The following is a 13,391-nucleotide window of genomic DNA, read 5'->3' on the forward strand; positions in this document are numbered from 1 at the left end:
GCTGTTTGGCATCCATGGACTTGAACAACCACCACCATCAAGCTGTAATTCTCAGTACTTGTGAGTACTGGACTGATTGTACTGAAAAGGGAACTAACTATTGTTCATACACAACTGATATAACTTATACTGATCACATAAAGGGGAAGCTGACACTGATTACAAAAAAGCATTTGGCATCGACATCCCAGCTACTATAAGGTTTTACAGGAGTTTGCATCAACAGACATCACATTAAGTTACTCATTGCTTCTAACTTTCAAAGTGGCCAAAATGCACTTTCAAGCTCTATTATCTATAAAATCCAACCATCAGTGCATATCTCAGAAGGGCTCTAGTTGACACGGGATGATCGCAGTGCTCCTGCTCTCATTTATAAAACTTTATTCCAACTACCAGAACAAATGCTTGCTTTTGGAAGACTGAACCTCTTATTACTAAACCAGAAACCTCTGTTTATGTGTTTATGTAGGGCCGCAGCTGCGGAGTCACACAGAGGAAATGTATTGTCTGTGACATAACAGGCAATCAACCTCCTCTTAGTGAGCTGTTGTATATGTAATACTGTTGTATATATAATACCTATATTCTGCTGCTCCCACCCCCAAGCTGTGAAATCCCCTTTCACAGCCCTTAGGACTTCCCGCCGCAGCATCCCCCTGTGAACCATCTTTTTTTGTGATGTCACAGCTGTCTTCCTGCAACCGCCTCCGACACCTTCTTTTCATGATAGCATCGCATCCCCTTTCAGCTCCCACCTGGGCTTCCCCTTGGAAACCCTTTTTTTTTGTGAAACTTCTTTTTCCTCCTCTCAGCAAGTTCATCGGCGGGGGAGATTATCCACCGCAAATGCAACCAACTGCAGACGTGGAAAGGCGAAGGTCCCGTGCTTCGTCTCATGTTGCGGTTCTGCCCCCTCACATCTCTGACTGCCTCCTCGGATCTTAACTATTTATCGGTCACAATCCAATGATGGCCACTTCTGAATTCATCCCCATGGATAATTTGCAGTTGGTAACTTTCCATTGACAAAAACAAAGCTAAAATTACAAGATATGCAATTGGTGCAAAAAGTGTGAAATATTCAATGTAACATTAATTCTACTTGTCTTGTTTTTTTTCAAACCTGTTTTTTACTGTGTGTTATATAATAATAATAATAATAATAATAATACATACTATTTGTATAGTGCTTTTCACGGTACGCAAAGACGCTTTACAAGTTGACGACAGAAAAACATAGAACATAAACATTGTTAGTGGGAAGAGCTGTAGGTGTTGTAGGTGGTTTGGAAGAGGTGGGTCTTGAGGTTGTATATGGACTTAATTACGCTGAAATCATAAAATGCTGATAAATAAATGCCCATTGTTCTTTTGACATTTTCAAATGGCACTTTAACATTTCAAACAAAGTCTGGGAATTTCCCTGATGGTCAGGTTTATTCTGTAGTCGGTGTCACTTCTCATTTGAAAAACATCGACAGATAGTAACAAAAAATACCCCAAATCTGACCCAGCTCAAATCTGTTTCTCTAAATCATCTTCTCCATTTTTTTGCTTCGGGTAAAATGAATAAATGTAAAGGAAAAAAAAGTTATTCTCGGTCCACAAAGCTGGATATTACTGAACGTAAACAAACTAAAAGATCAGCTCTTGATCTTTTACCCTGTGAAAATGGCCTTGTGGGTTTGTTGATCCAGGGTTTGCCAACTTTTCCTGATATTTTCTGTATCTGTTGAGAGAAGTACCCGTACCGTCTGTTTATAATTTTCCCAGGGTGCTTCATTTTGTTTCTGTGATTGCAGGGATTACTTCTTTTCAGTAGTCGGTGCATTTGATATGGAAAAACTAGTGAAGCTCCCATTTCACCAAAAAAAAAAAAAGCCAGATGTTTCTCTTTGTGCAAACTGCCTGTGCTTTGTGTTTTCAGTGTGAAAATGCAACTGATAAATAATTATTACACAAGTGTTTTGTTTAGCTGCAAACACAGGGTGAACCAAGAGCCTCAATTATTGAAGAATTTGGATGTTGCTTCATCACTCACTCTTGAGGTTCAGCATTTTTCCATTTTTGTTGTGCAAATTTGTCAACTTTATTTATTTTTGAATAAAAGAACATTTGCGCTTGTTTAGGGAAATTGAGGTCAGTGAACACAATTCAGGCCGTTAAACCCTCATACTAGACAACAATCTGTTTCTGGATACAATCAGAAGACATTTTATTATCCAAAATAACATTGTCTTTCCTTATGATGCAAAAATTCCAAGTCTTGAACCCAAATGAAATTTTTCACATTTTAGATTCATGAGGCATTAAATTTTCAATATTTTTTCCAAGATTTTATTTATAAGTACTTAAACATTTATTTATGTTAATTTTTTGCCTGCTTATGGCATTTTTTTTTTATCCCCCCCCCTCCCCAGTGTCAGCAGTAGTGTTGCAAATAAAGATTTCTTAACACAATAGCCGCAGCTTGTGAGCTGCACTTTTTGACTTGGCTTCTCCAAGTGAAGCGAAGCAGCGGCTCAGCAAAGAGTCAAATGACAGGAAGCCCGTGGCTTTTGAAGACGCAGAATGCCCCAGATTTATCACTCTGCGATTTGATTCTTTGAGTCAACAAGCAGACCTGCAGAGTCAGCTGTTAAAGCTCCAGACTTGGGCTCTTCCAGCAGAGAGGTGTCACTTACTCCCCCCCCCTCCATAACCCTCTCCCAATATTAATAAACAGCTTAGTACTAAAATATTCATGAAAATATATATGTAGAGGGGATTCTTGTGACTCCACCATCTGCAGATGTCCACTTCTTTTTATAAACTGCATATAATTCTAAAAGTCGCTTCATGTATCATCTCAAGTACTTACAACAGGATATATATGGGACATAAAAAAAGTAATTTGTTCGTACCTATTTGTTAATTTCCACAACACCAGTGTCTCCTTGTAAAGCGTGTGGTGAGTTCTTTTTACGCAGGATTACTGTAACAAGTGTAAAAGTTGGTTTACCGGGTAGTTACCTTTCATTTGATGTTTGATTTATTTTGTTACTTCCTGACTCCCTTCAATGCAAAACCAGAAAAGAGGTGAAGACCAGATATGAGTCAGTTGCACAAGAGAAGGAACACAAACAAGTTGTGTAAAACTTCTCCACTGACAAATGGGACTAGATGGCAACTGATGATGGGTTCAACTTTGTTGATGGTTCTACGCCTGAAATGATATCCCCGCTCCTGTGTTTATTTTATATTGGATCTGTTAACACACACATGAACACACACTCCAGCCGAGAGAGGCCAAGACCCATTTCACACATGCTGAAACGTCTCCATCACTGGCTTTTTCCCCCCAGAGGATTTTTGACTGTTTAACCAGCAAGATGTTTGTGTTTTATTTTCAAATATATAAATATATATATGTAGAGGAGGTGTAAATGGGTGATCTCTGTTTTCTTTGCCCGACAGGAGATGGACGCAGGGAATCGAGCTGATGGGAATCTGGAGCCGGTAACATTTCCTTGGTCGCCTGTTAGAAAGTGAAAGTTTGGCATGGTTTTCTGATCCGGTGGTTTCATTTGTAGCTGCAGAGCTCAGCTGCCATGGTTTGAGTCCCTCTCCAGTGAACGGGTGAAGAATGCAGGGATGAAAAAAAAAAGGGGGGGGTTGTTATACAACAAATTGGGCCCAGCTGGTCAGCTGCTGCCAGCAGTGCACACATCTGCTCTTGAACAATGATCATGATAACTCATGATCTGATTTATTTAATGGTGAAATAATTATTATTGTGCTATTATAACATCTTTATCGTTTCATTTAACCCGCTTGGCTTTTCTTTTACCCGCCAGGCAAGCCTGTGCTCGACGCTAAAACAAGTCCCAACAGGGTCGTCCCTACTGTTGCTCCAACACGAAGGCCGGGCCTCCAATCCGACAATGTGACTGTGCTGTTTTGGCAATAAGCACTGACTGGAATGTTGAGGTTTTGTCGCATGACAAAAGTCTAAAGTGATTTTTCGAATGACAAACTGTTAGACGAGCACATAAACAAAGAAAACATTAAGGTGCTTTGTGACTTATAGACTGGTTGTAGTCAGGCGGATGTCAGTCATTGTTGACAATCAGACAGTTATGTGGAGCGATGGAGCTGACGTTGCTCAATATTCCCTTTGTGTCTGTGTTGCTTTTCCCACACATAAAGACTTTTGTTGTGTGACCCCTGACGGGTCTGGTCTGACAAAGCTTCACGTGCCGCCTCGGCTACGATCACGCTCATCAAGTCTTAGTTACTCACGCTGGACATGTGGGCGTTTTCATGACATAAAACGCAAAGACACACTATATTACTTTGTAATACACCACATCTCAAATAACAAGAGAGTCCCATGTCTCTATGACCAAGCCTGAACTTGTGGGTGTTCTAGTCCTGAACAAGTCACAAAGTATTCTTCTGAAAGAGATCGTCATGGAATGCCAGGAAAAAAATTTGCTTCATCAAGTGGAAGATGCAGAAATGAAAGTGGAAATGATTTTGATTCCTTTTCAGGGATGTTTTTAGGGCGGCACCTAAAACCCGCTTGACTTCACGCCTCATGGTTATTAAAAAATGACATTTTGGCTGTAATTCTTTGGGAATTGCCAAGATGAGTCATCGGATTTGTGAACAGCGCCTCTGCACTTCTGATTCGCTTTGCTACGCTGCCCTCACCGTAACCGAGTGGGCATGAGTTCACGTAGTTCTTCAGTTCCTCTAAATCGGCTGCTTACTATTAAACACGTGACTACATAACAGAAATACTGCTCTGCTCCAGCATCCTTGGGGTTTTTGAAGATAGAAAGCCAAATACCCGCATGCTTTGAATAAAGGCAAATCACACGCACATAAAAAAATAATATAATCTTTTCTGCCGCAGCAGCGGCAGCGAGCCATCATCTGCTCCGCATTATTTTCCTCACCTCGCTCAATCCTTTGCTTCGCTGCACTTCAAACCTTTGGGGAGATCAAATTGAACCTTGAAACAAGCCATGACGTGCAAACCCGATCAATCGGAGATGATTTACATTTTCGCCTCTTTTTCCTGAATCAAGTTAGACGCCGATTTCGTTTTGAAAGGGGCGTTGAACTTTTTTGTGTTTAAAAGTGACCTCGGTTAACTCTTTTTGGATCCTGGCTTTACTTTTGAAATCTTTATGGATCTTGCGCAATTCTTTTTTAACCTTGACTACACATTCTGTGTGTCTTTGGTATAAGCCTGCACTACTGCCTACTGCATTTTGAGCACATAGGGGGAATGAAATGAACATGTGACAAAAGCGTAACGTGAGTTTTGTAAGTTAATGTTTGAAATAGAAATCTAAAGACATAAAGAAAAGACATTCAAGTTGAATCGGATTTATCCGAAAACAGCTGCGACCTCGTAAACAGCTGTCGCTTTAACACAATTGATGTTGTGTTTTTCAGCCATTTTAATAACCGGTGCAAAATTCAGTCTCTCCCAAATGTCTAAACGTGACATTTTGCACGAAGAAAGGCAAGAAGAATTCAACAAGTGAATCACGACAAACAATAACGGCCTTAAAGCTTGAATCCGCAGTCGGGTATTGCAGGCACAAGGCAAGTCCCTGCGGGGATATTAAATGAAAATTACACATATTTCTCACAAGGGTGGACCAGACCAGCAATCACCTTTTTGAAAATCTTGCACAGCCCATAAGTGGGGGAACACCCATCAGGGGCCACACGGCACATAATGTTCTGCGAGAAGTCTGCAAATGCATCCTGAACTGGAGCCGAGGCTGAATGGTTGACGAGTGAAAAATGAAAAGAATATATACTGTGTGTTACTGAAATGACGTCCAAATGCTCTCCCCATGTTTTGATGCTGAAAGTGAAAACATGATGCACTTTCTTTTCCTGCTGCATTAAGGAGATAAGGACATGCCACTTGAGTCCCAGCAGTGCCCCTAGTTATTTCAACAAGCACCGATGCATGTGCTTCCCCCTCTTAACAAAACTAATCTGATCAGGATATCATTTAACTTCATGACTGAAGTACAATACAAATATAGGGCAATAAATGCCACGAACAACATCATCCATGATTAACTCTTGAAACTGTTTAAACCAGGGGTCCCCAAAGTCTTTCCTGCGAGGGCCAAATGACTTTTCCCTTCTCTGACGGGGGGCCGGGCCAGTTTGTGACAAAAAGTGTGACGATTGCAGAGGTGTCTAAACGTAAACATTTATTGTTTTCCAGAAAGCCACACATAACCAAAAATTAACCCTTTCTGGGACCTTGACAGGAAAAAAAAAATCTGAAATTAAATAATAACATTATTCATGAAAAAATAACACTTTTTATGAAATAAATAGTAACCAAATAATCCTTTTCAAGTTTTTTACAGATAAAAAGACCAAGGAACATTAACTTTCTTGTTGATTCAACTGTATGCAGCTCTCTTATTTCAAATTCACTGTGAAAACTAGAAAGCAAGCAGGCTATGAAACCAAACTGATACCAACACCTACCAGGTTAAATACTCTGCATTCTGAATCTATTTTTCTCTTACCTAATGTTTTCGCCATTATTACGTGTTATATTGACAGGGGTGTGTCCAGGATTTTTTTTTTTTTTTTTTGAGGGAGGGGTTTCAAATGAGGCACAGATTGCAGAAGGGTGGAATAGAATGGTATGTTCTATGCATGTACAAGTCACCGTGTGGCCGGAATAAAATAAAAAAATTATAATGCATCTCTGCTATTGTTTAGGGGCCGGGCAAAATATGGCGGCGGGCCGTATCCAGCCTGTAGTATGGGGACCACTGGTTTAAACCAACTGTGTCTTTCACCAGCTTCCATTCTTTAATTCCTAGGTTCTCTCGCTTTCTTTTTTTTTTAAATCCAATTTAGAATGAATAGTAAGTAAGAAGAGGCATTTCCCGTTTTTCATGTCATCCAGTGACACCAACTGTTGGCTCATCTCTGTGACGCTCCGAACCGGGAAAACCAACAACTCACACCTTTGGGAGCGAGGTCGACCAACGGACGGAGTCATTTTGACTGATTGTTAAGGAAATTCTGGCTATCTCTTCTGTTTCCTGGCTTGTTTTGCTGAACGGACGTTCGAGGGAGCAGGAGGACGACGTTTCAAGACCCTCAACTCACGTAGATGTTGGCAGAGAAGCAAGCGGTCATGTCAAGAAGTCTAAATATAGCGGACGCACAGCTGACCGCTGATGTTTCACTAAATGCGGGCGGTGATATCTCGTCTCTAGAATTCAGTGTCAGGGCAATGTTGTGTCAGCGCCGAATTCAAACTTCTCTGGACAAAGGTGTCTCTAAAAGAAGTTAAACCTCCACGTGGACTTCCCACAAATTTATCAGGAAATGATAGGTTTAGTATCAAAACCCTGCTTTAATAAGATTGCAAATGACTTCAACAGCACCTCGGGGAAAGAGTTAAGGTTAAAAGAGATCTGTCCATTTTCTTACTATCAGTGCAAATGTTGATTTTTTTTCTATGTGACCACAGACTTGAGTTGTTAGTCAATCCCAAGCGGAGTCTATATTCACGTGATGCATGAATATAGACTATAGAATGCATCGAATGCATAGAATATTGAATACAACACTGCGATTATTTATGTTTTTAAAGTAAGTCCACTATGATACAAAATTAAGTGAGTGGTGCATTTCTGAATTGATAAAAACATGCCAGCTTTTCATTTGCAAATTTCAAAGATGCAAAGCTGATAAAACTTGGAAACTGTGTTTGTTGTTTGTTTGTTTGTCTGTTTTAATGAAAAAAGTGGATTCTATATTCATGTGATGCATCGTGATACAACACTGCAATTATTTATGTTTTTAAAGTCGTCCACTATGATACAAAATTAAGTGAGTGGTGCATTTCTAAATTGATAAAAACATGCCAGTTTTTCATTTGCAAATTTCAAAGATGCAAAGCTGATAAAACTTGGAAACTGTGTTTTTTGTTTATTTGTTTGTTTGTTTTAATGAAAAAAAGTGGAGTCTATATTCATGAGGCGATTATTTATGTTTTTATAGTCCACCATGATACAAAATTAAGTGAGTTGTGCATTTCTGGATTGGTAAAAACATGCCAGCTTTACATTTGCAAACTTGGCAACTGTGTTTATTGTTTGTTTGTTTGTTTGTTTAAATGAAAAAGCAATGATCGCCTGAAAGCAATTCAATTCTGGTCAATTCAGGTCGCCGGTCACGTGATCACCCCCCCGAACAAAAATAATATCCACACTTTCCACGAACACTTGAACGCGTCACCACTCAGTCCACAGTCCGATCGCAGCGCAGACTCGGACAGGTGGGCGAAGAATCACGAACACGCGTGGGAGACGGGAAAGCACCGCTCGGGTTCCTGCCGGACAGGTTTGAGGAGGCAGAGCTTCTTCGTGCTGTTTCCTGTTTCTAAAGTTGTGCGACTTTCGGTCGTCCTTTAAATGCGACCGATCGAGTGACAGAGCCTGAGTTTGCAAAGACAGCGCGACAACATGGTAAGATCTTACTACTTTTTTTGCGGTTTCTAATCAATAATGTCATCGATTATGGTTCGCGAGCAGGATAATGATCGATTATAACGTCATACTTTCTGACTATGCATTCTTTTGGCGTCAAACCCTCCCGAGTTTGACGTGAACAATATCAATAACAATTTGAAATACTTAAAAAAGGTGGTTTAAGGCTAAAATACTTTGGTTGCCAAGAACTATTTTCACTTAAATTCAAATGACAAGAAAAAATATCATGTAATGTATACATGCACGCACACGTACACACAAACACACACTGTGTGACACGTTTTCTATCGGTTATTTGTTAAAAAAAAACAAAAAAAACATGTCCTATTTTTATATATGCAAACCCATGCAAAAGTTATATTTTATACCAAATATGATACACAATGTGTCCAGCGGAGGCCTTATTCCCTAATAAAATGTGCATGTATACATGTACTACTGAAGATAAGATATATAAATTAGAAATTGGCATATCTTACTGCTGATACAGTCATGCTTATGCTTATGTAAGTACATATATATATATGTATATGTATAAATATTTATATATGTTCATATGAGAGATTTTACGAGTTTTTGACAAAAGGTTTCATGTTTTGCACTGATTTATAACAATACAACAATAAATATGATGTCATGACACAATAATGGAAGTTAGTGCAAGCTATCAGGTAGCAACGTTGAAATATTTATTAATCAATTAAATGAGAAAAGAGGATTTTTTTTGTAGATTTTTTTATCTTTATATTCATGGATCTTTTTTTCAGCTATTTGAAACTCTGACAGCCATTGATAAGTAGCAAGAGGATAGTTGCCAAGAATAGTGTTTCTAGGCAATTAATGACCGTTGGATGACCGATTGACGTGCACTGATTTAAAAACACACGCATAAACTCATGCAGACACTACTCAAAAATCACACAATTGTTGTGATTACCAAATAATTATTAGGTAACAAATCCACACATGTTTTCAAGGTTAGAAGGAAGTACCACTCCAAAAGGTTGTTGGTGCGGGTGTGGTTTTCCTGGATGTCCAGTCAGGTACACTAATATAGGCAGGATGGAGGGAGTGATGGAAGGAAGGAAGGAAACAAGGAGGGAAACTGGAATGGGCAGTAGCCTGGTTCCTGTGTCGCTCTCTGAATTTTAAACAGAGACTATTGTTCCACTTCTACTGCCACTTAGCTGGTCCAAAATGACATAAGTGGGCATCGGTTCAGCAATTCGTCCATTCATTAGGTTTACTTATCCCAGTCACATTCTTTTGTTGTTATAGGGTGATAAAGATGGGTTATGATATGAATCAAAATGGTATTTAGCTTCAACCTTAAACTTCTTAGACGCTTGCTTCCTAAAAAGTTATCGAGTCAGAGGACAATATTGTCTTATTGTCTAAAACCTCCGACTCAGATTGCCTGATCCCAGGCTCGGTGTGTTCTGTCAGTTAGGTTCCCGACTACGGTTCCATTTCTTCAAAACGTAGAAAACAGATGCAAAAATAAAGTCATGACATAGAAAACCGGTCCTCCCTCTTGTCAAACACTTTCACTTCAACCGCCTCGGGGTCATCGTTCTAGGCTTCGTTCCGCTGCGCTTCCAGCTCTGGCCGGTGCACGGGTGGTTGTCTCGCCTTGTTTATAGATTAAATAAAGGAAAAACAACATATGATGTCATGGAAACATAATATTTGAGTGCACCATGGGAAATGTAGGCTACAGCTTCTATAGTTAGCGACGTTCATCGATGTCAAAACTACAAGAGCTTCTGCGTTAATGTACGTCACTCTTGTGAGGCAAGTGTACTTGTTCAACGTTAAGCACCTCACTCATCCACGGGTTCCTCGGGGTCTTCATCCTTCGGGATATTTATTCACACGCCAAACAGCACGTTCTCCATTACCTCGCAAACGACATGTCTGGAATCTCTTAAAAGAAATATAATTTCCTGGCAGTGGGATTTTGCAAAAGTCCCATACGTGACTGAACTGAAAAAGCGCGCATCTCGTCTTGGCCCGTGACCTGCGGTTATGTGTCGACCCGACAGGAGACTGGGAAGAGCCGCCTGCAGCAGGCCCAGGAGGAGGTGGAGGAGGTAAAAGTCATCATGATGGACAACCTGGAAAAGGCGAACGAGAGGAACGGCAAACTGAGTGACCTGGAGGACAGGGCCGATGAGTTGCTAAACAAGGTAAGATGGAAGTTGTCAAAGTGAAGACATATTATTTCCCGGCGTCACTCTGGTCTGTTTTCACCCTGTCTGGCGGTCTACGTGTTGACTGGAAAACACTCTTTTTTTCCACTGGGAATAAAACTAGGAAATGTCATATTGATGTGTATAAATACACCTTAGGTGGAGCTGGAGAGGAAAACAAATGTACAATTTACATCCTGATTGTGTTTTATGGTGTCTATTTTTAGAAAGGTATTTCCTATTGTTTCCTAAGATGAATGAAGCGAGGTGGTCTCCCTGGGTATGACAGAGTGAGTCCAGGACATGCCATGAGGCGAGTGTTTGTCCGGGGGTCGACAAGGGGGTCACCTCATTTCCACATTGCCCCACTGGCCCTTGTTACATCACACTGCTGTGCTTGGAGAAGCAAAGAGACCCATGGCTGAGATTCTCATTTACATTGAGTCTGGGGGGAAAAAAAGGATTAGACAAAGTAAATAAGCACAGCTGATATAAAGCACCACTTACTGCTAATCAATATATGTAGGGCAACCGGAAATTAACGTCGAATTGGGTTTCTAATGACGACAAACCAACAGAGATCATCACTTGTTTTGAAAGACACCCAAAAGTCCAATCCACATTTCATATCATTATTTTCGTGTTCACAGTTGGCCTAGTTTAATGTTAGGGGTAATTTTTTTTTTAAAGTACACTAATGACATTTGTGATGACACAGCATGAGACAGGGATACAGGACCAGATCTAAAAAGAACAAATGAGTCCGTTTGCACTTTGAATATTATGTATTGTGATAACATCCTTTTGTCCAGTTTGCCTTCACGTCAGTGCATCGTGTCATCGAGAACCGGCAACGATTTCTTTGTATTTATAAACATAATTGCCCATTAAGGATCCGATTGTGATTCTTCTGATTCTAGAATTACACATCTCACCACAGACATGCCAATTTGAATCAGTAAAAAGAGAGAGATGCCACAAAAAAATGCCAAAAACATTGTTTTTCAGGGCAAAGGGCGGCCCTCTCATGAGGATTACAGTCTGGGGAAGTTTTGACTCCCTAATTGTGGTTGAGATTGAACTTTTTTTTTTCAAACAAATCAATCAAATGTGTAGCTGGATGGATCATGTTAACTTTTTTCAGCTCAAATGTTCTTTTGGTTTCAACCGCATCAAATGAGCAGCCACAACAATTATAAACAAAGAAATGATGAACTTGAGAGACACGGTGGTTGGTGCTTCTGCCTTACAGCAAGAAGGTCTTTGGTTCAATTCCAACAGGGGGCTTTTCTGTATGGAATTTGCATGTGAAAAAACATACAGCGGAGCAATCGGGGACCCTAAATTAGCCGGAGGTGTGAGGAGAACAGTCGTGTGTGGCCCTGTGATCGACCGGCAACCGGTCCAGGAGGAACCCTGCTTCTCGCCCAGTAACAGCTGGGATCGGCTCCAGCCTCCTGGCTGCAGGATGAGCGGTGTAGAGAATGAATGAATATTTAAATGACCTGTTGTATCTTTGTCTTTTCTATTTTGCGGGTCTAGAGTAAAAACTTTGAAAAGACCACCAACCAAGTGAAAGAGACACAGAAACAGAAGCTCCAGAAGAAAAAAAAGATCATTATTGCCATCGGAGTGGTTGCAGCCCTCATTATAGTTGGACTTATAATCTTTGCCGCTGTAGGATAGCGTTTTCCTGCAATGGTGAAATCTATGTATAATACTCGGACTGGAGAACCTGAAATGGACAAAGAAGGGGAACAACTTCAGGGACAAACAGTGGACTTATGTAAATGGGAGAGATTTTTACATCGTGTCCACCGGTTCAACAGTTATGGTACCACCGATGGCTCAGCTGCTTTTACTTTTGCTTTTCTGCCTCTTTTGGAACACCATATCAGCATTCAGCCCACATTGACAGGAAGCTGCATCAACAATGAATGTGTATATACACTGTGATTCAAAATTTCAAGTTGTCAAGAATGAAATACAAATTGATGTCTGTCTCATTCAAGTATTTTTAAAAGTACAAAATTGAGCTGCCTAATGTACGTGTTTGATTTGTTTGACAGAAGTTTAATGGTCATTGGATATGAGTCATTCTGAAAATGTCACTACTTTTAAATATATTCAATCATATTTGTCTTGGTGTTCTTGGAGAAGGGAGTGAAGTACTCAGATATTAGTCTTTTTTGTTCTCATTTCATTGATGACCTGTTCCATTTTGCCTGTGTCTTTGTCAGAAATCTGTATTTAAAAAATATGAGCTTGGCCTGTAAAAAGAAATTAAAGCTCTGCAATTGAAACATTTGAGCGTTTCCTATTTATTTATTTTATCTCTTTCTTTATAGAGCATCTGAGATTTTCTCCAGGACCAATAAAGTATTTCTGATCTCGAAAAATTTGAAGAAGCCCATCGTGAGTCACAGTGCTCCCTGGTGGCTGATGTATATGCTGGGATTGTAAAAAAAGAAAGAAAAAGAAGCACAAACAAGGGTATCACAGCGGTGACATCCAGGACTTCTATGGAGTTTTTAGGCACTATTTGCATTTCACTTTCAGCGCTTTTTGTTCTAGATACCCTTTCGGCTCTTTTTAATTGTGAGACAGACGAAAAACTAAAGTGTGCTTCCTCTAAGTAGTAAAAAGAGTGGTA

At 40.0% G+C, this 13,391-nt stretch overlaps 1 protein-coding gene and 1 long non-coding RNA gene across 2 annotated transcripts; both read left to right on the forward strand.

The window, feature by feature from the left end:
• The first annotated feature begins 3,318 nt into the window (after window positions 1–3,318).
• On the forward strand, window positions 3,319–7,767 carry LOC147221719 (uncharacterized). Its single transcript, XR_015107884.1, has 3 exons — window positions 3,319–3,376; window positions 3,460–3,501; window positions 6,901–7,767. It is a non-coding gene; the product is annotated as an uncharacterized LOC147221719 (long non-coding RNA).
• Window positions 7,768–8,382: 615 nt separating this feature from the next.
• On the forward strand, window positions 8,383–13,041 carry vamp5 (vesicle-associated membrane protein 5). Its single transcript, XM_086169277.1, has 3 exons — window positions 8,383–8,522; window positions 10,592–10,735; window positions 12,281–13,041. Exons 1-3 carry the CDS (start codon window positions 8,520–8,522, stop codon window positions 12,422–12,424), a joined length of 291 nt encoding a protein of 96 aa, XP_086025403.1. The 5' UTR covers window positions 8,383–8,519; the 3' UTR covers window positions 12,425–13,041.
• The last annotated feature ends 350 nt before the right edge of the window (window positions 13,042–13,391 follow it).

Source organism: Fistularia commersonii, chromosome 22 (assembly GCF_037954325.1).
Source record: "Fistularia commersonii isolate RoL2024-O1a breed Wild chromosome 22, RoL_Fcom_v1.0, whole genome shotgun sequence".
Classification (NCBI taxonomy): Eukaryota; Metazoa; Chordata; class Actinopteri; order Syngnathiformes; family Fistulariidae; genus Fistularia; species Fistularia commersonii.